General features: G+C 40.8%; 1 protein-coding gene across 1 annotated transcript; it reads right to left on the bottom strand.

The window, feature by feature from the left end:
* RAD21 (RAD21 cohesin complex component) lies at positions 1-24,154 on the bottom strand. The gene is made up of 14 exons (XM_075415655.1): positions 23,935-24,154; positions 16,790-16,963; positions 14,818-14,947; positions 12,518-12,617; positions 11,431-11,537; positions 10,344-10,547; positions 9,663-9,788; positions 9,344-9,466; positions 7,867-8,090; positions 7,377-7,542; positions 6,848-6,999; positions 5,138-5,287; positions 3,644-3,727; positions 1-1,799 (listed from the first exon to the last, which is right to left on the bottom strand). Exons 2-14 carry the CDS (start codon positions 16,931-16,933, stop codon positions 1,608-1,610), a joined length of 1,902 nt encoding a protein of 633 aa, XP_075271770.1. The 5' UTR covers positions 16,934-16,963; positions 23,935-24,154; the 3' UTR covers positions 1-1,607.
* Positions 24,155-26,094: the final 1,940 nt, after the last annotated feature.

Below are 26,094 nucleotides of genomic sequence, written 5' to 3'. Positions count from 1 at the left end.
TATTAGAAAAGTTATACATAACAGCATCAACTATTTTCAAGAATATTAACCTTGAAAAGCAACAAAAACAAACTAAAAATGTGTAACAAGAAACTAATGACCTTTTCCAAATTAAACATTCAAGTTATCTACAATGTCTCTTTTTACAAAGGGGGAAATCATGGTTTTACAGGCACATCATGTTGAAAATAAAGCTGCAGTAACTTTATACAATTAACTTTTTCTAGGATTATTAGAACATGGTCATCATGTAGTCTCAGATTTTTTTAAACATTCACATAATTTTACAGTTGAGTATACACTGACATTTCAGAGTCCCAAAGTTACTTCACAAAAGTGCCGACATTAAAACCAGAACCTTCAGTGTGAATAATTTCGCCCTAAAAAAAGTTAAGACAGGTTTCCATAATCAATATATTCACATAATTTCTGGTGCTACCTGGTCTATCAGTAAAGCTTCATTCTTTGTAAGTAAAATCAAATGGGACTTTTTTTTTCCAGAACTGATAAAAATGTTTTGAACACAGGAGTGTGCATTATTGGAAAAACTGATACTAAAACCATAAATATATCCAAAGAGCCGTTAATACACTACACAATTAAGTGGAACTGTGCCTGTTTGTACTGTATATTCAAGTTTGTTGCCCTTTCGGTACAGGTGGTATCTGAAGTTAGCATCTTCACAAAGGCAGTCTGTTCAACTTCTCTTATCTTCATACGCCTGCTTAATAAAAATCAGATAATTTACAATCTAGAAGTCTGTTTAAAAAGTCTGGAGTTTATATACAGCTCTAACAAACCTAAAGCATTTTGATATCTTAAAGGTTTAAATGAAATGACTAGAGTTTTTATTTGACGCTTATTAACAGTAATTAGCCATTATCAGTAGTGGACCATAATGAGGTGATAATGAAAAGGAATGTTTCGTCTAAAATGCTTAACGCATGTTCCGTCCTTTCATGTACACAATAGTACCCCGTGGAGGAAGTACCTTCCACAGACACCTGTTTCCCCTTAGCATCAAGGGCTACAAAAATCTGACTGCAAAAATGCAGTGACAAAGCAAGCTGACTCATCAGGCACTACCTTGCATATGGGCAGCTTTAAGAGACCCACGGTATGCACAAAGATCTAGGGAAGGGGAAAAAAAAATCCACTACTATGAGAAGCAGACTGAACATTTTAGACGAGTTTGGCAAAGTTTTTAATCAGACAATAGGTTTGCCACTCAGGTTCACTTGTATAGGTTAAAAATATCACTATTGAATCAACTAGTCAAATTATCCTAAGACATTTTCATTGATACTCAACATTACATGCACCAATATTGCACACATCTGCTCCGAGTTGTTAAAACAATCTTCATCTGGGTCCTCGAGCTGTCTGGTTTCTGCAGCTGGAACTTAAGCCACCCACCCCAGCAGGTTCACTAAAAATTTAAGTGGTAAGTTTAAAATACAAAAACCAAAATAACCCAAAAAGAAAACCAAAGACATTATACAGACAGTAAAATCTCTATATCCTGCAATGGTCTTGTGGGCCCTACAGATGGGGCAATACACGTACGCACTAGTGAAACGAACACTAGCTCTGCTCTACCTAACCATTCAGATAATATGAAATCGGGGACCAGGTGTTGCAATGATGTCACTGTAAGGCTCCTCCTGCGTCAACTCTATCGCTTGCTGTTTCTTAAGTACCAGGAAACTGTAGAATTTTGCAGCTGCTTGTTTTCTATTCGTATTTCTGCACAGCTCAAGCAAACTGATAGATTCTGCTCCAGTCTTAGCAAGAGCTCTCTGAAAAACACAAACATTGATACCATAAATTAGAGAACTACATATAAAGAAGAACATCCGTTGGAAATATTCTGTTTGTTGTCACCCCCAGAACACTGTGAGGGATTGGGAAGGACTCGATGTTGGATGGGGACAATACAACATGTACATGAAAATTTCTGTATGGATCTTATCTACATGAAATGTAGGAGGCTTCCCAGAAATGTTTGAAAAATCAGTCTCGAATCTGTGCAACTTATTCCAGAAGCACTGTAGTACAGCACAGAATTTTCTTTCTGCACCAATGGCTAGCCAGTCTTTTTTGACTACAGGACAAATATTTTAGAATAAAGAATCCTATTTTATTTCTCAAAATAAAAATAACTCCAATAATAACCATGATCTACTGTTTAAAACAAAATTTCAAGAACTAAGGTTCTTTAAAAGATGCATAGTTTTCCCAAGGTGAAAGCCTAATTATCGCTAAAACTCCTCTGCTTGTCTGAAACTACTACCCAAAGTCACTAACACTTTTTCAAAGTCTTGGTCAGAATATTGAAGGAAAAAAAAAAATAAAAAAAAAAAAAAAATCAGGAAAATACATCTGTTTGCTGGCTAGAACAACAACTGACGTCTTCAATTTAAAACAGAACCGTCTGTTCTGGAATATCGACTAGATGAAAAGATATTACGCTGGCCAAACAAAATTACTTCATATTAAACAGATCTTAACTTCAAATCTCATTACAGACTTAATGTTTCAGCCATCCAGTGTGATGCTCTTTTGGGCAAATGGAAGAAAGAATTGAGAAAAAAAAAAAAGCTAGACATGGTCCAAAGAGAATTCTGAAGCTCTTCACAGAAACTATGATGAAACATTCAGAGAGGAAAACATTACACAACATCACCAACTAAAGATCTCGATACTTCAAAAATTGCTTTTACGCAACAGTTGTACTGGCTGGAGTGGGACAGAGTTCGTTTTCTCCACAGCAGCTTCTCTGGTGCTATGTTTTGGACGGGAGCACATGTTCTCCTTTTGGAGTGAGTGGGCTGGGGGTGCACAAGAAGCTGGGAGGGGACACAGCCGGGACAGCTGACCAAAATGTTTTAAGGGAACAAAGGGGCAGGAACTGCAAACTAGACTGAAAGGCAAAGGTAGTCCAAGAATATATGAAGTACACATACAGAGACCTACATGCAAACAGACAGCAGTTTGCACTTAAAAGCTTAAGTATACACTTGAACTTAAGTGTTAGCAAGCAAGAATCCATCCTGGAAAGATTATCTGACTGTGCAGACTGAAGCCACATGCTGAAAAGTAATGCTGCACCTCAGCCAAGGTCAGATTCCCGCAGTTGTTATAGATTCAGCTTATCATCGCACGGAAGTTCTCCAGCTAGCCTAGCCAGAAGTAAACATCCTGTAAAATGGTTTCATCATCCCTAGACCTTGATGAGGTTTGCCTAGGGTCACAGAGCACAAAGTCAGAGGTGCTCAGGTTTCCTTAAAAACACAATCAAACCCAATTATTTTAAAATTTGAATTTCTGGCAGTCTTGCACACCAAGAGTGGACATAAAGTCTGACAAACACTTCAGTGAAAAATTTTACTTCAAATGTCCTTTGGAAACAAGATTTAATCAACTTAAATTTAATTAGATTTAATCAATTTTATCTTTGGAAAAATGATATAATCAATCACAAGCATCCCTCCCCCCTCCCTGGCCCCAATACAGCACTGATATTATAAATCTGTAACATCTACTGCAAAGAAAGCTCTTTCTTAACCTCGTAACTCTGGTCAAAAGTGTCGGTGGGCACACTCAAAAGCTGCTTTAAGAGAATGCAAATTATCATGTCTACCTGAAGTCCATGAAGCATTTGTTGAGTCCTCTTGTTCCATCTCCTTTCTTCTTGATCCTGATCACCCCCTGTGCCGTCTTCTTCCTATAAGCAGCCAAAATTCACACACTTACAAAACAGTAAGTTTTCATCTACTGCATTATGAAGTAAAAGAGGTATTTCTAGCTATCATTGCAGCTTTTCAAGCCAGAGGGTTTAGACAACTTGAGTCACAGGATACATCCAGAATAGGCAGGAGAGGAAGATACACATGTAAACTGACGTACTGTAAGGTTGCCAGCCACTGTGATTATACCTCAAAATGTTATGCTGACGATTAGTAAAACAAAGAAGTTCAGTCACGACAGCTGAATGAGAAGAGACACTTCAGTTCAATTCAGTATTGCTAGTACTGAACATGTATCAACAACACTTTCATTTTGCAAGTACTGAGAACACACTGGTGTCTATTATTTCACTGGGGAAACAGAACCTTTGAAAAGGAAAACAAGTTGCTACTAAAAGCTGCACAGGCCAGCTGTAACTACTCGGCTCCCTGTGTCCTATGAAGCACTCGCCTACACAGAACAGCACGTGTTTACAGAAGACGTGAAGAACTTTAAAGTAAGCAGCACTTTATTTCAAATCAGCAATTTAAAAAATCACCACCAAAGCAACACACACAAACAGTATCTGCTTTCTTTCCAGTCTTAACTCATGAACCTCAAACTGTGCAGAAAAACTGTGTGGCAATTTTTTTTTATTTCTCAAAATCAAGTCAGCATGCATTTCTTCCTCTACACTGTACTACTTTCAAAGTAACATTTCTCTGCATCCAGCAACATCCTGAAGTGGTCAGGCAGCTGGATCATTGTAGGTCCCTTCAAACTGAAAATATTCTAACAGCTGTTTACATTGCTAGGGAAATCATCTTGACTAAAGTAACTGACTAAATCAATTCACATTCCTTTGTATATGTGACTTGTTAACAGAAGGAAACTTCACATGTCCAGATACATTCTTTTTTCAACAATAAAACAGTTCTTAAAAAACTAATTCAGTATTATGCATTTTGGGGGTAAAAAAAAAAGTCAATTAAATTTACTTTGATATCCACAGAAAATTAAGTGTTGTAGCTGAGAAACAACTTCAGTTATCACATTTTAGGATATGGATGGTTTTCTTACAAAACTTTTATAAAGTGGCATGGACTATTTAGAATAGAACCATAAAATTAAGTTCAAAACTTCTTGTGTAAGTCGTCATAAATAAAGTGGTTTAATCCAACCATGTGCCAACAACAGGAGAACCCTCTAATTCAAAGCAGAACATACAGGCAATTTATAAAATTGAGTAATATAAATAAAATGGTCATGGAATAATTTTAAAATTGACATTACCGAAGGTTATAATTTCCCAAGTAAGGACTAAAGATTTATTTCTTATGCCATTTGATGAATCCCAAGTCAAACAGTGCTAGGGAACACACAAAACCTTTCTGCACAGAGTTCTTACCTCCTCTTCTTCCTCCTCCTCTTTCTCCTTTTCCTTCTCCTTCTCTTTTTCTGGCAGAAGTTCTAGCTCTGGTATTAGCTGGCAGATGTTTTGGGGCTCCTCTGGAGGCATTTCTACAGGTGGTATTTCCAGCTGTTGTGATGGTGGATGCTTTAAGAGTACACAATACAGTTAAACTGACAGCATCATTTTATCAGTGTTTTTACAACAGAATGCGGATGCTACAAACCAGTTCCACAAAGCAAGTCTCTAAATTTTAGCCCTTTGTCAGAATTTTTCAGTTTTGAAAAATGAAAAGCAATTTATTTTGTTTTGATGTCCATACATGTATTTTTAATCCTTTAGATTCTACTCAAACCAGAAATTATGATACCACTATACGGAAAAAGGCTTTCCAATAACTTCACTTAGTCCACCATCCAAACTACTGATCTCATTTCTTGGATCAGCACACGCAACTTTAAAATCCCACATAACCAGATGCAGTGCTACATGAATACACTTCAACTCACTGAAACAAGAGATCTTCAAAACATTAAAATGTTGTTCTTTGTAATACAAGCATGAAGGAATTAAAATGTTGGTACTTTGTACAAAGTTTCCAAAAACGTACGAGTGACTTTGGTGTTCAAGTATCATTCTCAGAAGATACTTGTATGAAGAGGAAAACCCAGAAAAACAGTTTAACAGGATTTATGTAGTCAGTTTTAATAAAATCGATATACTGATATACAGTATTCTCCCCCTGAAACCATACACAGTTAAGTGTTTGACAGTAAAGTTACCTTGATACCCGAAACTGTTTCTATACATATCCTAAAATAGCTCAAAATAACTTCTGGTTTAGAGTCATACAGCAGGTACTGCTACAGGTATGTTGCTAGAGGCCTGATCTGGTTGGCATGATCAGAGAACTCCCAACGTGCACCAACAACATTGATTTCAGCATAAAGCACAAACAGTCCATGTCACTTTCACCCAATGACATGGCCAAGAGGAACAGCAGCTGCCACCCTTTTTAGCAAGATAATGTAACATCTAACAGTTTCATTCTACAGCAAACAACCTGTTAGCCAAGAAATGTGTGAAAAGTGGGGTGAAAAACCGCACAAATATGAGAAAGACTGCATAAACCAAGACTGTTCTCATCAGGCAAGCATTCAGAAAAAGAATACACCTTTTTGCCCATTTCCTCTCCCCCTCACAAATATGTTTTCCTTTCACACTGCATTACAGCTTTTACAGAAGAGGTAGATATGAGCTCATTTCCAAGTCTACTCATAACTCAGCTAGGAAATCTTTCCTGAAAATCAAAGGTTTTTTTCTTTGAACCCTTAACCCTGGAACACTAGGACTGTCTTAAAAAGAAGTTTGCGCAGCTACGACAATCCTTTCTTCATCAGTGAAAGCTGTCTGTACACACTTGACCAGCAGAACGTGATAGTTTTCTAAGCAATACACCCTACTCCTTGAAGATTTCTTCCTAGATGAAACAGTGCCATTTCTTTATCCTACCTGCATTTTAAATGTTTCAGTAAGCCTTCCACTTAAGAAAAGCACCATAAAGACTACCCAGGGACAAAGATGCTGATACTACTCCGGCATATCTCACAACAGCATGGAACGCTAGTGCCTCAAATCTGTCACTTCCTGCTCAAAGACACTACCCACTTCTCAGTCTCAAACAAAAAACAAAAAGATCTTACTCACAGGTAACACTGGCTCTGGTTCTACTTGCTGCAGTTTGCGTTTAACACCTGTTTGAGGTGGTGGGGGTGGCATAACTGATTCATCCAGGTTGGTTCTGCTGCCTTCCATCATTGATTCTTGTAAACGACTTGGTTCTTCCAGAATAGGTTCATCTATATTCCACAACAAACCCAGTTTTAGTAATGTAATTTGAAACTGTACCAAAGTATCTAAGTCCAATCTGCTGCTAATTTAGAATTCAGCACTCTTAACAGCCTACACCACTTCTGCAGTAACTGAAATAGACTTGGTAGAGATGTGCATACAACCCAATCCAATACCCATTTAATCCACTGGATCAAACCTCATCTCTAAGTGTCTTCTACTTCGAGGAAAAAAAAGCTATTTTAAGTCACAGACTTTATATCAAGTTACACAACCACTGCAAAGCTCTTTGCTTCATTCAAAATCTTTGGTGACTTCATATAAGGCACAAAAAGAAAAAAATAAGCTCTGAGGGAAAGCAGAGCATCTTTGACTAGACACAAACCAATGACATCTCGTTGCTGCTGTTGCTGTTGTTGCTGCTGCTCCTCTCTGGGAACCTCTGGGTTTTCAAAGTCTTTAAGGAACTCATCAAGGTTGTCAGCTTCTCCACCTTTCCTCCTCTTTCTTAGGTCTTCTGGTACCAGAGGTGTAAGACAACGAGTAAAAAGCTACAGGGGAAAGGTCACATTATTCATTACTGTAGTTCTCAGTGTCCTTAATTTCATTTCAGATCAAGTAATTACGGTCCATCTTCCTTTCCCATTTTTAAGCTCCTCTCCAACAGTAATAACATTACAGAAATAAATTATTTTTTTTAAACTGATAAATATTTTAAGCTTTGGTGTTATCTTAGTTGTTTCAATGAAGGTGTTTTTTTTTAAATTATGAATACTGCTATCACTATATCACTATTCATATACTGATGTTTATTATATATGAAGCACAACCCGGCATATAGTCCATTCAGAAACGAACGTGCACTAAAACATTACCTTCAGTAGCCTATTATTCCACAAAGGCTGTGCAGGCAGAGAGAAAAGCTTTTCAACTCCACCAGTTTCTTTCCACATCATCAGTTTCTTAGTAGGAGGTGCCAAGTCCAAAGTAGTAACAATATCAGAGTAGTCACTTAATTGGGCTCGAATAGTCTTGCTATCCAGTTCTTTCACACTGTCCACAATCAGCTTTCTCTTCCTCTTTGCTTTGGTTTCCTTGACTGTTGAGATTTTTAGCACGTAACGAAGGTTAGCTCAAACAGATACCACACTGTAAAAAAAAATCTTCCAGGTTCTGTATAGGTCTTATTTGCCCATGTATAAAGCTGCCTCAAGAATTTAAGGCAATGTAAACTTTGGGAGAAGGAATGAAAAGCTATAAGCACTATGAAAGGTCAAACACTACGAATGCTATCCCATAACCTACAGCTTCTTCTGTGCATACTTGTAGTTCTACTGAATCTACCTAAGCCTCAATGTCCTCAGCTGCATGTCTCCCTCCCTCAAGGCTTGCCTGTCAGGTTGATGTTCTTCAGGAGCAAGCCCCTGTGATGTAAGGTCCCTCCAACCAAAGAGTCGAAATACCACACCAAGTTTCTCCCCTAAGCCCTATCTGAGCTTTGGTAGTGTTAATGTGGGTGGTTATCTTACCTGTACCTCTCATCCTGCTCTAGAATGACTTTACTGTAAATTGCTTACAGCCTGGCACTCTGCAGCAGACCCTGAAGCTCTGGCAAACACCGTCTTTGCTGGTCCCAGCTGATCAGCTGGGACCTCTGTTGCTAGCTTGCCACCAGAGGGCAGCGCTAGGGCTTTTTAAGTGACCAAGCAGTAACAGGGCCTGGAGTTCAGTCTGAAAACACAGGACAAACTACATTTTTTCCAGATCTTTTTGTTTTGTTTTACAATAACGCAGGGATCTGTTTCTAATGAGTCAAATACCGTACCAGTTAAAATAAGAAAGTATCTTGCATCAGGTAAAAAGACAAGGAATTTCACTATTTAGTAGAACTTCAAATACAAAGATGCATCTCCTGAATCCAACAATTCATTAAAGCTATGAATCACTAGAAGAGCAGTCATTCTCAGCATGAACAGTCACTCTTGGCGATCAAACACAGCATATCGAGACCTGTGCTGCACTAGAGATAATGTATTAGAATTAAAGACATGATGAGTTCTACTCCAACTCATTGTATTTTAACTAGCATGTTTATCAAAAGCTACAGCATCATGCCACTATATATACTGACTGCAGAAACTACAAACTAGTATCCTCCAAGACCATCAGTGTAAACTACCTACGTGGAAAGTACTGGAAGGCTACCATTTGAATAAAAGGAATTCAGCACTTGGTCCCTGGTTTCTTTTCCCACTGAGTAGTCAGCAGCAGTGCTAGACATTCATTTTCACTTCATCAAGCCAAGGTGGTCTCTGATGACCCAAGTAAAATATTCTGAAATAGCTTACTCACCGGTTATGTCAATAGGCTCCAGAGCAAAAGCCTCCTCTTCATTGGGAACAAGCGTTGTCTGATCAGTCATAGTCGGTAACGGTTCAACTGGATCTACGGAGTCTGGGCTGTCTGGTCCACCCACTGCCGATTAGAACAAGTATCTTGCACTATGTCAAAACATTAAGAAACTGTGCTACCCTTCCCATCTCCTCCTCCACACCTTGAAGTGGTTTACACATTTCATACTTTTGAGCCCAACATGCTTTTAAGGAATTAGAATCCCAATCAAACCAGCTGAAAACAAGTAATTCTAGGTCTAGCCCTAGATCATACTCACTTGATACATTATCATCATCATCCATATCATCGTGAGGAGGTTGCTCTGGCATCATTACTCCACTTTCTGAGAGTGCAGGTGGGTCATCAAAAATACCACCATCGTTATTACTGAGAAGTTTGTCATCTGAAAGAATCAGTTTTGCATCCACAAATTCATGAAACTTAAGAAGTACAGACAAATTCATGACAATGCAAATAAAGATAGTGCAAAGGTTACAGAAACCTGTATTTTCAAAGCTGACACAAAAGCAATTAGGACTGCTTTTTCAAGGCACATTTCAGCTTAAATTTTGAGCTTACAGATAACCTTTATTACAATGCCCTTGCCATATTTGCATCTTACTATATTTCTTAGCACTAATACAATTCTCATCATATTAATTAAACCCTTGGAAGGAAGAGCTGCATATTGCTTTTTCTCTGAAGAATGTTCCGTATGGAAAGGAAAAGCTCTGGATGATTTCCTTTCATTTCATTTGAAATATGCCAACACTTTACATGCTACACATCATCTATATTGCTGTAGCATTCACAAACCAGAATTCCACTGCTGAAGGCACAGCTTGGAGACAGACCTTGGCAACAAACGAAACAACCTCCCCTCACCCCCCCAAGAACTAATTATTGAGGCAGAAGGCAGGGCAGAGGGGAAAAAAAAAAAAAAAAATCTCAAACATACCCAATATTCCACCATCATTTCCTTCTCCAAAATTATCATCTTTGTATTGGTCTTCATATTCCAGGTGATTAGATTTCTCATTGAGGTGACTAGTGCTCTGTTCTGGTTCCAGTAGGAGATTGGAAGCACTGGTGCTCACTAGCATATCATCCTCAAATGCACTACCTTCTCTCATCATCTCACGATCATCCATCCCAAAGTCACCTGCAAGAACACCATTTCATTGCTACAAATGCTAAAGAACCAAGATGCAAGAGAACTAGCCAATCAATCAGCAAAGGCCCAAATGTAAGACCAAATGTCAAGTTATCTTAATTGCAGAGTTAATGACAAGATGTAAGCAATTACGCCCAGCAATACCATAGCAAAAACACTGTTCGAACAATTATAAAAATAACCACCTCCTCTACAAAGCACTGTATTATAAGTATTTGATTTTAGCAAGATCCTACTAAATTTTAGCTGCACTGAAACGAAAGAATTCCAAGGAATTCAAAGAAGTTGTACCTTATGCCTCGAGGTTGAGCTTCATATACAAAGAGCAAACCAATACCAAATCAACATCACCATCAATACCTAAGTTATACTTTCAAAAAGATTACTGAATTATGGATTACATAAAATGGAAACTAGATACTCAAATACAACTGACTTCAGGCTTTGATTCAGATCTTAGAATGCTGTCCTTGAAAACATACATAAACAAGTAAACTAGTCACCACTGGCTGCTTCAGCTTTAGAAATCTCATAGCAGTTTCCAGCCGAAAACATGCCTGCGATTAAAGCAACAGCTGACTTGATATTCACACCACATTTTGCAAATTGTAACTGACCTAGTACTTCACTAATTAACCTGACTGAATGTTCTTCAGCTTTATATAGGCAGCTAGAAGCTTGCTGAATATTAGGAGGACAGGCTTTTTGGAAAAACTGACATGTACAAACTAAAAATTAAATGTACAGAAACACAGCATGTTTGATCTAATCTGTTTTGTACTTGGTGGGAAATCCATAGCGACTGCAAAACCATAACCTTACAGTTACCAAAGCTAGCTTAGTAACACATAATAATACATGAGATTTTTACCAAAGTCATTATCCTGGAGGATACTGATGTTGCCTACTTCTTCTCTCATTGTAATTTCTTCCACTCTACTCTGGTTCAAACTGAACTGCTGGGCCACATCAATATCACTTAAACAAACAGAAGGCAGTTATTAAAAAAAAAAAAATCTCCATTTAAAAAAAATTAAACAGTAACAGCTAAGAGCCTGCTTAGATAAATGTGGAATTAGTTCCTAAGAAGTACACTACACACTTTAGACAATTAATAAAAAAGCTGATGGTGAACACAGAATAGAAAACAATACTGAAGACAGTAAGACCGTTCATGGTTAAAACCTATCATTCAAATTGCATTAGCTCCTGGGAAACGTATCAGCAATCTCTCTTACTCCTTGCTATGTTGGGGTCACTAATTTCAATAACTAAGAACAGACTTCCCCTCCTTCAGCTTCCAAAGCTATTAATATAATTTATCAAAAAGTATACCTAGTAACAGAGCCAAGCTAACACACTGTGGTATGTTAAGGTACGCTTCTTAAAAGAACACAGAATTTTTATGTAGTTTCAAATTAGTATACACTCTAATTTGAATATAAACCGAACAGAATACCAAGTAAAGCAAACTGTACCCCAGAAATTCCATTAGAAATAATCCAAAAGGGTAACATCAATTTTTTTAAGGATCAAGAACTACTGAAGTTGCATACTTGTTATTATGTCTACATGCAACCCATTAGTATTAAGAATTTAAAGAGCCACTACACAAGGCCAACAAGGACATTTCTATAAAACTAATCTCATCTAATCTGAGAACGTATGTGATGTAGAGTGACTTGCAGAGAAGAAAGAAGAAAATGATAATATGTATCTGAGTTTTTCAAAAGCTTCTGTGGGGACAGCTTTAACTTTGGTTAAAATTACATGCGGCTACAAAATTAAAATCAACACAAAGATGACTGCATACTTGCTTGGTACATTAAAAGACTTAAGAATGCAAGTTACCTACAGACTTCTTAATTCAGCAGTAAGTTTGCTGTTTAAAACCAGGTTCTCCAACTAAAACCAAACATTATTTGCATGGAAATAAAAAAAAAGCAAACCAAGCTTACTCTAGATCAGGAAGTGGCTGGTCAAAATCATGAAATTCCTCAGGTAAGGTAATAGCATTGTAAGCAGCCTCTCTGTTTTCCTCGGGCAAATCGACAACTCCTGCAGAGAAGAACACTCAGACATGAGTTCCCATTCCTTAAAAGGACAGCATTTTTCCCTGTGCCTTCAGCATTGTTCTCTCTGCGTGAGCTTCTTGTTTTTAAATTGAACTGAACTGATGCTAGACACCTATGAAGAAATCTTAGATAATGTTAGTATTGAGATTCAGTCTAAATTCAAAATATATACCCTGAAGCTCCTATACTGCTTTGTATAACCCTGGAAGCCTCAAATTACTCAACATCCGCATAGCACAACGCAGAGCTACAAAGCCAACATAGGCATTGGATGCCATCACAACACTATGCAGATACCTGCTACAAAAACATTTTATCACGATGCTCCAGATGAGCTATTTAGTCCTATATTTTGGGTTGGGTAAAGCAGCAGCAACACAGCAGCCTGGTTTGTGTAAAGCAGTGGCAACGTAGTATGACTACTTTGCCACTGATCATTTAGTCAGTTCAACTGGCTCTGAAAGTTCCAGCACAGTACTTGGGCCACACAAATTCTTAGGCTTCTGCATTTAAAAGAGCTGGATTACCTAAACCACATACACACCTTTCTTATCCTCCCGAGATGCTTAATCTGCTATTCAGTGGGTTAATCTGTTACGGTGGGCATGGGCATTCTCGGAGCATGACTATCAGATTAGGCATCATACGAAACAAGTGACAGTAGTTCATGCCTCTCTCTTATTCAAAGGCTCAGAGGTCAGGACACTTGGAATTGCATGGGATATGCAGGTTCAATTCTTTCTATAACTTGCAGAAGATTTGAGGTCTGTGTTCTGCCTTCTGACCCACACAACACAGGCAATTCTGAGGTACAGATACTTCAGAAACACTCTGCCCACCGTGTTCCCCTCCACAATGGACAGTCCAGAGAGACCAGGAACAAGCACGAGTCTGTAGCTTACTCATCTTGGTGCTTGGCTAGGAATGAAGAAACCTAGTCCATCCTTTCAGGGCTATCCAATATTTTTACCTGTTGGCTGCTTAAAATAAAACATGTAAATGATTCTCACAGCAGACAGTATCAAGATAATGCCTAAGCCACCAAGCCGATAAACTGAGAACAAAGCCAAGTATCCCAACTTGTTTTAGGTCAGCATGCCGCTTTTTGTAAACCTTGTTTTAAGGTGCTTTGCCTTCTACATGTGCTCTGCAGGGAGTGGGAAAACAGACTGCCTTGTGAAATCAGACAAATCTATGTGTTCTCATCACCCAAGACGTTAAATGCAATAGCAAACAAAAAATTGGCAACAGTCAACAAATCGCCACTGAAAGTTACATTAAGTTCAACCTCTGAATTACAATGTGAAGATAGGGAAAAGAAGATAAAGGCCTTACATACCTTATCTTTTCTCAAATTTACTGTTGCATTGACTTTCAAGAGTTACCTTTTAAAAAAAGTCTTCCTTACGTTCAGCTTTTAAATCTATTACATTCGCTAACTTAAAAATGTAGAATATGATTCAGCAGCTGTGAGTATCCAGCAGCGTCACTGCCACAGCTACAGTGCAGCTGGAAAAAAGTTTCCCAGGCCAGAATTAAAGAAAACTATCAACTAGGTATAAGGCAAATAATTGCTGGATGGAAAATCATTGCAGGTATTAATATGGCTCCCCACCTTAATGGAAAAATCTTAGAGTAAGTAACAGTAGAAGGGGAAGTTGTGTTGCACATACAAAAGGGAAAAATACTTTTGTTGCACACGTTACAGTTCACATTATTTCCAGAAACTAAAATGCTAAAGTGGTAAAAACCCAGCTTATGCTATGTTTCATTTGTAACTCATGGCAAGGGAATCTTTACCGTTGATGGAAACAAGCTCCCTTCTGTGCTTCTATTCAGTACATGCAACTGGACTTTTTCAGACTTGCGACAGAAGGTAAAAACCATGCAGCCTTTTTCCATTTAACATCATACACCAACAACAGCCAAAATAACAACTGAGATTTTACTGAATCAGCACTAATTTGAAAAGCTTTTGTTCAGAATTCAATTAAAAGGTGTTTTTCAGCATATAACTCAGTCACACTGCTGGCCTGATGCTGCACTAAAGAAAGTAACTTCTATAATCCTGTATAACTTTATGTAATTCTTCTACAAAAACAGGAAGGTGGAATTGTATACCTTCTTAGTAAATATCAATTTATAACAACATAACTTTTCAGGGAGTACTTAAAGACAGATACCTGGACGAAAAGCCATCTTAATCTTAATGAAAGCCTCGTTACAGTCTGCAAGAAGATATTTTGCTTTCCTGTGGTAGATTCTAACAACGCCTAGTAAGAGATGTCCTGAGGTTCGAAGTGCCATCTTCACCTAAAAACATATTACACAACCAGTGAATCGGATGTAGCCTTGCCTTTTTTTTTTCCTTTAATGAATTTTCAGTCAGCATTGCATGAGTTCTTCAACAGCTCAAATATCTAAAACCAGTATAAAAATCAGCAGAAAACTGAAGAAAAAAAAATGCAAGTCTCCAGTTCAAGATGATACTCTACATATTATTTACGGATGACCTGGCAAGTATCAGTAAATTAATAGCAGCTCACTCCAGGAATTCCCAAACACTGCTCTGCCTGGCCAAAAAAAAAAAAAAAAAATGACAAGACAAAACCCATTTTTCCACAACTTTGTCTGACATCTTTGTTACTTTAATTGTGAGAAAAGTGAAAAATACAAAAATTTGGACAACTATACATTACAATTTGGTTAAAAACTGTTACTTGTTACCTCTCCATCTTCTATCCTGTAGTTAAGGAAAAAAATCAGAAATAGTGGAAGATGTGGAGTGTCCGTAAACAAGCACTGCCACATTAAAACAACTTTAACTTCCTTTCCTCTTTAACCTCACTGCTTTACTATGCTATCAAATATCTGCTGCGGGAACAGAAAACTGATAAAAAAATTCCAGTGAAGGACTCTTCTTAAGTACTTTAGTCTGAAAGAGCATGAGACTTGTGTTGAAAGGTACATGGAGTAATTGCCTCCCAGAAAGATTAAGCCATACAGGGTTTAACCTCAAGCTCAAAGAACTCAAAATTTTTATGGCATACAATGTCTTTCTAATATTCCAGCTGATGAAAGTGTTACACAAAGTTAAATATATGAAAGAGTGCCTATCAATTTCTCCATTTTCTAAAAGAATGCTGCCGTTCACTAGTCAGTCCATGAACATTACGTTCTTTTTAAGTCCTTCCAGAGCTGACACTGAAGCAAACCACTGTTCTGGAATAGTAAGTATCTCTGTGATTGTACTATGGATTTTTTGCTTAAACTTCACAGTTCTTCCAAAATCCAGAGTAGCATTATAGAAACATTGTTGTATTTGTATCAACCAAAAGAAGAGAAAAATAAGTTTTCTTTCTTTTTTCAAACAGCTGCTTTTCTTATAAGACATTCAGACATCTATTAAGTGACAATAGCCACGACCATATCAGTTCTTAAATGGAAAAATTCATTTTCATGAGTAATAGAGAGAAAAAAAATTCATAACCCCAAGTTCCTCAAAATTTCCTGTTGTCACAACAGCCATCCAGAAGTGTTATGTTCTTTCAGTTTTGTTGCTATCTATTTGCTTCCCAGAAAACCAGAGACTAAAAGCTTCAAAAGCAAGGCTTTTACACTACAGTGTTTTATTTCTTTTCTATGGAAAACTGTCCTCATGTAACCAGTAACATCACAAGCTGCCACGATACTTCAGACTGTTTTGCTGTAGCCAAACAGAAACATGACTCAGACTTAGGTCCCAAGTATAAACAAGAATATCTTAAGTATTATTTCTACAGCTCTCAGCAACACCACCTCCAGAACAGTGTCATCATAAGGCCTTTAAAAGTTAATTCTTACAAAGCCTGGGTTTTCCTCTCTTCCAAACATTTGCTTCTAAATGATGCATGGTACATCAAGATACAAGTCCTTCATTTACACAAAAGCAAAACATTTTTTATCTAAATTGTATCATACTTTAGCATTAGAAATTGACAAGATACTCTTCAGAATCAAACAGTCAATACAGCACTCCACATTTCAACAGACCTTTCCACCCTTCAAAACAGCAAAATCAGGAATTTTGCCTCAGTGACCCAAATAGTGACTACCACCTGTACACACAATTTCTTTTCACTACAAGATAATATTACATCAGTGTAAAATAGATACCTTTGGTGAAATGATACTCTCCACACTGCTCTCCAGATTACATTCAAACACATGGGCTTTGGTTAGCTTCTTATCCCAGTGGGCCGCCAGCCAGATTTTGGCCAGCGGCCCACGCTTGCTCAGGACAAAGTGGGCATAGAACATGGTCCCAGATGTCTAAAACAAAGTGCAAACCTGTAAAGAGAAAGGCAAATTTTTTTTTTCCTAGAAATTTTTTTTATTAGGAACATCCTTGTAAGCACATGTTTGCTTTTCAATCTTTAAGGGCAGACTATCTGTATAAAATATTTAAGAAGCCAACACTTTTAAGCGGTGGCCATGTTAATAGCATATATATTTATTGCAGAGGAAGCAAAACAGGAAGAACAGCAACCAATGACCATTTACATAATTTAAAAATGTTTACTATCCTGCAAGAAAAAGAATCTTGAATAAATTAAACTTTATGGTAATGAAATGACACTCATATAATGCAAACAAACATGCCTCAGTGTTCAGTCCACAGTAGCTTTCCACCACTTCCATTTCTTTCTACTCCTAATTCAGTAGCTACTACTATACTATATCAGCAGCACATATTCTACATTGTTTCAATAAAACATTCAGCACTACAAAATCCACTGTCCTAAACTTATTGGACTTCACCGTAAACGGAAAGTACAATTATGTCTTCATTCCTGAAAAAAACTCCTCTCCTCTTCATAATCCTCTTAGTAACACTGCATATTTTTTATTCAAGCATTGATAAAAAGGTAAGAAAAATTGATGGTATTATTCCAAACTTCCTGAAGATTTCACTTTCTTCTTCCTTCTTCACCAGGAAAATTGACTTTTATCTACTTATCTAGCTACTACCTTCTCACGGAAGATGCCAACATACCAAACCACTGAGAAGCAGAACGGCATGATGCCTTCTGATCTAAGCATGCCAATTTCATGCTTGAGGTAAGCACATGATTCAGTTCAACTACAAGTTGAGAAAACAAAAGTTTGCTTTAAAGAGGTGGAAGATTCTCCACAAGCAGGGTTTTTTTCCAGCAATATCTGTAACTAGGAAAAAAGAAATTAAAAAGAAGAACAGGAGAGATGCAACAAATGCATTTCAGTTTCTACCTCCCCCATGCCTACAGAAAAACTGCCAGGGGAAGCACAGCAACATAACAGTAGAAGCAGGGCAGTTTAACCTGGGCAGAGCCAGTGTGAGGAACATCAGTTTCTAGCCATAAAAAACCCTCCAGTGTTTCCCAAATGCATGCCAACACAACTTACAAGCAAACAGGGAACACAGGGAAACACAAAGCACGGGTAAACATGCCAGCCTGAGAGAGATTGTCAGGAAGCCAATTCCTCAACCATACCCATTTACTTGTAGGTAAAAGAAACAAGTTTCAAAGCAGCTAGGGTAGAGCTGTTGATATGTATAGAGTATACCTCACAAACCCAAACAAAAAGAGGAGCACTATTGTGACTGCTAGAAAAATAAGTATGGGGGCAAAAGAAGCACTGGCATTACTGGTTCAGTGGAAGCAAAGCCAACCTCTAGACACCTGAAAAAACAAATTAAAAACTGTACATCTACAGGTAGATCTCTGAAAGTAAAGGCAAATAATCTCCTTTTTTTCCTTTTTCGGGGGGTTGTTTTGTTTTAATAAATGGGGGTTGAAGGAATACAAAGGATGGGGAAAATTATCTTTGTAGTGGTACCATGCTCTCTACCTGTAGCCACTCATAGGTTATCGCTCAACATGCAAGGTGATGAAAGCTTTGAATTTCAGCTACATTAAACAGAACAGAGCTGTTTAGACAACATAACCGGTATTTGTCTTAATGACAGACTGGCCCGAAGAACAGACACAGTGGAAAGGATTTAAAGGGAATAAAGGCCATGTTCAGCTTCAGCTCAAGTTAACACAGTAGACAGAAAGGATTAAAACTACTCTTAGGAGTGAAGTTGATAGCTTTGAGTCATAACAAAGCTGCAGATTAACAAAAAGTTAAAATGTCATTTTTATTTGTTGAGATTGCGCGTGAGCTAAGGACAGCACTGCATAAAGATGGACATGAGCAACCTTCCTAGCAAGCACAACAAAACAATTTTGGAAATCTCCTTGATCAATCAAAGTAATCTAAAAGGAAGGTATTCTACTCCCTCTCCCCCTTTGTTCATAGAATCACGTGAATGGATTTTAAAACATATGCTTCGTTAGCAAACAAATCAAAGTATAGTGGCTGAAAACCACTGCACCAAGGGAAGGCACAGAAATAGTAAGTGGTTACCTGTGTTAGTGGTGTTTCCTAGGTGTGACTATCACTCAGTACTGGAGTTACAGATCAAACCTGAAACTTCCTTGTAAGGCTAAAGAGAAGATTGCACTACATGTGCAGGGTACTTAAACTTTTGGAGTGAATGAGAACCAAAAATAACTAGCTTCTGACAGAGGCCGTCTGTTTCTCTTCATCCATTAATGAAGCCTTGCCACAGGGAAATGTGTGAAGAGCAAGTGACAATCAGACTACAGATAGTTTTCAAGTGTGTTTTAATGTGAACTGTTACTAACAAATAATACTTCTATTCCCTGAAGCACTAATTTTGTGCCACAATGCGAGTCTCTGCCACTTCCAAATGCCAGCAGATGCTCTGCTCTGTATGGCAGTACCTGGGTAACAGCAACTGTACAAATCCCACCTCCACGGTCCTGAGCTGCAGCAGTTCAGCCACTGTGGTTCACAGCATCAGCACAATTGCTTAAAGCAGGCCCCAATGGTTGCTCTCACTGTTTCCAGAATTTTTTCATTCTTTTCAGATAATCCTTTTCCTTACTTGAGGCTTTTTGTCTGATCTTTAATTCATAGGGCAGTATGCTGGTGCAGTGGCACAAAAGGAGAACAAATAGATTTTCTGGCATAATTTGAGACTGGATGAACGTTAAAGGAACTAAGAGTTTCTTGAGTGGCAGAGCGCTCAGGCAGACACGTAAAACATACATTATTGGCTGCAAAAGCAACTCATAAGAATCCTCAAAAGGGTAGCTGATGGCTCTTCAAAAGCTTGTAAGGTAAAATGTAACTGTTAATTTTTGTTTGACTGCATACGAACCAGGACCTTAAAACTTGTTTTAAGAACTTACTCATTTTTCTGTCTTGTTTGCGCTGCTCTGAGGCAAAAAAAATATGTACTTGCACAAGACCAGGTGGGACCAAATACCAATCTTGCCAAATTGTGCTTTTAAAATATTTTAAACTTCACTTTAATTAACTTTGAGTTCGCTGCAATGTGCTACTATTGCCCTTGGGTTCCTCTGCCTAAATTGGCCCTCAACAATTGCATAATCTTATTTTTCATATTTTTCTTTATATAGAAGTGTAAAAAAAGGCTACAATTCTACACACAAAGTAACCGAACACGTAAAGCAAAGCTAATACAATACAGTTAGTACACAGCGTCTGATCCAGAATCTGCCTGTTTCACACTCTCATCTGAGTACCCGGTAATTAATCCTCTGGAAGAAGCGACAAGAAAATTGGGTAGATGCTACCTATGCACTTCGTCTCAAACACCAATTCACAAATATGCAGAAGGATTTTAAGACTCCATATTAGAATGGCTAACTATCTAAACTCTGAGAAGCGCTCTCACATAGCTTGAGTCCCATCCGTCCAGACATTCAGAGAAGCTTAATGAACTAATGGTTGATAATAAGATTGCAGACAACAGATACAATATTCACTGTATTTTAATTTGACTGTGGTTCACCCTAGCCTATTAAATGCACTTGCCTGTTACTCTACTACGTCAAGTTACCTATACACAAACCAGTTCACAGGTTCAGTCTTCTATTTGTTTTATTCTCACCTACTTTTGTTCCTGTTGTAAGGCTACTCCAGAATCACACTCATCCACTGATCAGCAGACAACTTCCATACTACAGTTTAAAAATCAGCCAGTCATTTTAATTGATTTGTTCTTATGCTTTCCTTCAATCTCTCTTCTCTGCTGGCTAACCCCTACCCATATTTTCTTCCTATGCTGCCCCTGTTTCTGTTTCGCTAAACTAAGCCAGCCCTGGGTCATCTGTGGAAGAGTGAGCTCACCCTGTGCACCTGCAGCAGTCCCGAGCTGGCCCTGCCAGACTTCAGCAGTCCAGAAGGATCACCCTGACCCTTTAATTGTACTTTTAAGTTCTTCAATTTTAACTCATAATCCTTCACTACAGTCCTTCTTACATGTCAAAAACTTCCCTAGTGCAGGCACTTCCTAATGCTGTCTCACCAGCAGGCTTCATTAGCCCACTGAACACCTGGTGCCACTGAAAAAAAGAAAACATTCATAACGGGACCAGTCTTCACAAACTCCATTAATAACTCCTTACAGCTCAAGGCCTGTTTTAAGCACTACCTTATTTCACCTCCTTCCTTCAACCACCTTTATAATTCTCTGGTTAATCTGCATTTTTCTGAATGTTAATATATTTCTTTGTGGCACCTGCAGCTTTACCGAAGTTCAGCGACAAGTCACCTCAACCTCTTATGTCCACAAAATAAATTATTGAAAAGATGAAATTGAACTAGTCCAACTTGACATACCTTTGATAAATGCATACAGCATTTTCCATTTGTCTCCAGGTACTGGTTTTTCCATCAACATTTTTTCTGAAGTCCTGTGGCTGAGGTTGCACTACCAGGTCTACAATTGCTCAAAACACACCACTCCTTTACAGGAACTACATTCACTGCTCTCCAATTACAATATGCTACGCACCTACACAATCAAATTGCTAGAACCAGCCCCCCACTGAAGTTACTAATTCTAAAGGCGGATCATTCAGAATTACTATACAGAATTTGAGATTACCGAACTCAGAATCACAGAATAGTAGGGGTTGGAAGGGACCTCTGTGGGTCATCTAGTCCAACCCCCCTGCCGAAGCAGGGTCACCTACAGTAGGCTGCACAGGATCTTGTCCAGGCGGGTCTTGAATATCTCCAGAGAAGGAGACTCCACAACCTCCCTGGGCAGCCTGTTCCAGGGCTCCGTCACCCTCAGAGGGAAGAAGTTCTTCCTCATGTTCAGACGGAACTTCCTGTGCTTCAGTTTGTGCCCATTGCCCCTTGTCCTGTCACTGGGCACCACTGAAAAGAGCTTGGCCCCATCCTCCTTACACCCACCCTTCAGATATTTGTAGGCATTTATAAGGTCCCCTCGCAGCCTTCTCTTCTTCAGGCTGAACAAGCCCAGTTCCCTCAACCTCTCCTCGTAGGGGAGATGCTCCTGTCCCCTCACCGTCCTCGTAGCCCTCCGCTGGACTCTCTCCAGTAGCTCTTCATCTTTCTTGAACTGGGGAGCCCAGAACTGGACACAGTACTCCAGATGAGGCCTCACCAGGGCAGTGTAGAGGGGAAGGAGAACCTCCCTCGTCCTGCTGGCCACACTCTTCTTGATGCACCCCAGGATCCCATTGGCTTTCTTGGCAGCCAGGGCACACACAGTCCATGCCCCCCCTCCATTTTCATATCTAAACCTCAGCAGATATCCTGTCCTTGCCCCTACATTCAGTATGTCCACCCATGCAGTGGAAAACAATCTTTCTAATTTTAGGCCCCACCTCAACTACCTCAACCTGTTTTGCGCAATTCCCATTCCACGTCAAACTAATACACTTGCAGAAACCATGTATTAACACACTCTTTAAATGTACGTAAGTTCAATAACAGAACAGAATTCCTTATGTTACTCCACCTTCTGCAGCAGCTATTCCTCTGCACTATGCACCCAAATGTAAAATAACTAACTTTCTAACATTCTGTTAATACAAGTTAAACTCATGTATTAACTGAAGCAACTATTCTAATTTCTGTGGGAAATCCCATGATATCAGCAGTCCTGATGGCAAGACAAGACTAATTTAATTGTGCAGTAATTGAAGTTTACTGCTGGTCTCACCAACTTTTTTGTCCTCCTTTTGTTCCCCGCCCCCCCCCCACTTATTTCCTCTCTAGGTAAAACCTTAGATCAGTGGACTTTGTGTTTCCAAGTTTCACAGAATGTCAAATATTTAGAAATGAACCTTCACAACATGCAAGCCTGGCCCTACTCGTGCTTTGATGTTTCCCCACTTTTGATATAATGGGTTTTACAGAGGAAGGTTAATGAAAGCACATGCTTATTGCACATGTTCACACAATGTGGGCCTAAACAAGAACTTCTCCAAGTTTATACTATTTATACTTATACCAAATTTAAGGAAAGGCCATTATCACTGCAACAGTGCCATGCCACTAAGTCACAGTGACCCCAAGCTTCCTTTGTTATTGATAAAAACACAACACTTTGCTTTATATTTAACAGAAGCCTCCTATTCAGGATCAGGGAGAAACCTTAAACACTACAGCATGATTTATATCACAGTGTCGTTAGAAGCTGCTAAAGCAAGATCTCCGTTCCTCACGAGGTAGGCGTTTTTAAAGCGGCCTTTTATTTCCAGATTAGCAGTCACCGTGCCCAGAAGGTGGTTCACGTTACTGGTGAGGATTACGAGAACATTCAATAGCCTGCTTTATCCAAGTGAGAAGGTAAATTACATGAGAAAACAAGAGACAGCTGCAACTGTGCTCCTCCACCCCCCCCCCCCAAATGCTGCAGCAGCCCCGCAGGCCTTTCTGCCAACCTACAGATGAGGATCTCGTACGTTACTCCGGCCACCAGACCCCAATCCGCGGCTCCCCGGCGGAAGCGGGGCAGTTACCGGGCTTCCGCGCGTGTGACGGCTGCAGGCCTACAGACCCCTTCCGCCTCGCTGCCCCGTGGCTCTGCCCGCGCCGCCGCCAGGCCGCAGGCGGGGCCCCGCTGCAGGTCACCCCAACCACCCGGGCCCGGGACCCCCGCCCCGGCGCCCTCCTCCTCCCGGGGAGCCCCAGGCGGCGCCACGCACCGGGCCGGGCCCTGCCCTCCCGCCGCCACCCGCCCGCCCCCGCCGGGAGGGCTCGGCCGCAGAGCCGGCGCGGCCGTGCCCGGCCGCAGGGTGCCGGCGGCCGAGCCCGAGTAGGCCGGCAGCGCCCCGAGAGCCAGGCTGCGGTCGGCCCGCCCCGCCACGACCCTCCGGACGGCGGCGGCCAACCGGGGCGACCGGCGGTGAGCCGCTCCTTACCCTGGTCCGGCGCAGGGGAGCCTAGTGCGGCGGCGGGCCAGGCCGGGCTCGGTAAGGGCTCTGCTCCTCCTCCCCGCACCCAGCCGAGCCGAGCCGCTCACTCAAACAAACAAGATGGCGGCCGCGGCCCTTCCTGCCGCCCAAACCAGCCTTTCAAATCGGCAGGATGTTTACTGTTAAAATGCCCCCCCTCCCCGCCGGCCGCGCAGCCTTCCACTGCGCCTGCACGCCGCCCCGCCCGGCGGGCCGCGAGAAGGCGGGAGCCCAGTGGGAACCGGCCAGCTGCGCATGCGCCCCTCCCGCCTCTCCCGTCCGCCGCCAAGGAGAAGGGGCGGGGCAGCGGCGTGAGTGACACCGCACGCAGGCGTCGTGAGGGGCGGGGCCAAGGCAGGGTTGGGGTAGTTGCGCCTGCGCGGGTGCGTGAGCCGCCGGGCACCGTTGCGGCAGCTGTGGCGCTCGCAGCGAGCGGGAGTGGGGCGGGCGCGCGTGGTTGGCGTGGCAGCACGCGGCTGCCGGGGTGGGCCCCATCGGTGTGCGCGATGGCGGCGGGGCCTGTCCCGGGGCCGGTCCCGGGGCCGCGTCCTGCGGAGGTTTGGGCAGCCGGGCGGAGTGCCCGTGTGCCTCACGCGGGCGGCGCGCCCCGGGGCGCTGCGTGGCCGGGCCCGGGCCTGGGGACGCCGCTGGGCGCGGCCCTGGAGCCCGGCCTGGCCGCGTGCGGCCCTGTCTGGTTACCCGGCAAGGGCAAAGCACAGCCTTGGAGAGGGCTCTGGGCTTTTAGGTGACCCGTTTTAAAACAAAACGAAAGGCTCTCACTCAAAACAAGCATCCCTTTCCCGAGCCTGCTTCCTCGAGGAGGTGGATGCACCAGGTCTTGGCAGCTTGCTCCTGCTGTCCGGGGCACTGCAGGCACTACGCCGGCGACAGCTGCGGGCTGCACGCGTTTACTTGGTTTTGACAGGACTTGGGAAAGTTTTCTCGTTTCTAATTTGCTAATATGTGATAGCCACACGTGATATAACAGGGCAGGAGCTGTGGCTTCAGCTGGGCTTGAACAGAAGGAGTCGATGGCAAGGTGAAAGGAGCAGAAAGGGAAAACGCGGGGGCTGTTTCTAGGAATGGGAGTTTTCTGGTCGTTTCTCTGAGGCACTGGGAAGTCTGAAGCTGCGAGTACATGAAATAACATTCTGGATCAACAGCAAACAGTCTTCAGCCCAAAGAGACCCAAAATAGAAAAATCTTGTTAAAATAACCTCTTGGAAATAATATTTTTTGTGTAGTGGGGCATCAGTTTACAGAAATACTGTTAGAATACCAAGAAAATCTGCCTACCAAGGGTTTAAGAAGTATTAGTGCTATTTGTGACTCTCAGATAATATATCTTAGTGGATGACAACATCAACAAATAATATGTAAAACTGTGCAGGTTCAGTCTCCTGGTTCTCTTTCCTCAGATTTAATTTTGTAGATTTCAGCATTCATTTTCGTTCATCATGTCCCACTAGAACCTTTATTCTCAACAAACATTGATTCTCTGTGTGCCCCTGTGGAGTTCTGCTAGGCATAGGAATGTTTCAAGCGTTTTTTTCTGCAAGAAAACATCTGATGTATCACCACTACTTATTCCCTCGTCCATCCGCATACGAAATGAGCTCGTGGTCCAGGCATCGAAGCAGGGAGTGTCTAGGCTATAGGCCATTGGACCACTGATGAGAAACTTAGATTAGTTTAGCAGTGCTGATATACTGGGTTGCATCAAATCCACCCAAAGTGTGAACCAATAAAGATGTGTCGCTTGCTGCTATAGGAAAACAGTCACTCACAGGGGAAAAAAAAACCCACACCAGTAAAGTAATAGCACAACTGTGTGAGTGGGGGTTCTAAGCTTTTCATGCCCTGACCCACATTGTTACTGGAAGGTCTATAGCAAAGCCTTGCTTTGGCTCTTTCCCTGCTGAGTACTTATCTCAGCTGCATGCATTTTAATAAGAAATCCTTCTTTCTCTATCTCGGCAGATACTGAATATTGGTGGCTTTTGGCCAAAATCTCTTTTCTAGCTAGTATTGGGCAGTGTGTGCTGATTGCCTGTCTAGAAGCCCTACATCAACTTGCTTTCAACTGAGAGCAGAAATTAACGATGGGAGAGTATTATGATATTTTTT

Source organism: Opisthocomus hoazin, chromosome 3, assembly GCF_030867145.1.
Source record: "Opisthocomus hoazin isolate bOpiHoa1 chromosome 3, bOpiHoa1.hap1, whole genome shotgun sequence".
Classification (NCBI taxonomy): Eukaryota; Metazoa; Chordata; class Aves; order Opisthocomiformes; family Opisthocomidae; genus Opisthocomus; species Opisthocomus hoazin.
The sequence above is the reverse complement of the archived record's forward strand: the minus strand, read 5'-3'. Positions and strand labels throughout refer to the sequence as shown.

What these genes read in the sequence shown, in the direction of transcription:
- RAD21 (XM_075415655.1), bottom strand. Translation starts at nt 16,933, where the DNA reads ATGTTCTATGCCCACTTTGTCCTGAGCAAGCGTGGGCCGCTGGCCAAA. An exon ending in AGAGTATCATTTCACCAAAG is followed by an intron (nt 14,948 to 16,789) that starts GTATCTATTTTA and finishes ATATGTTTTTAG; the next exon opens with GTGAAGATGGCACTTCGAAC. An exon ending in GGAATAATAGGCTACTGAAG is followed by an intron (nt 7,543 to 7,866) that starts GTAATGTTTTAG and finishes TTTCCCCTGTAG; the next exon opens with CTTTTTACTCGTTGTCTTAC.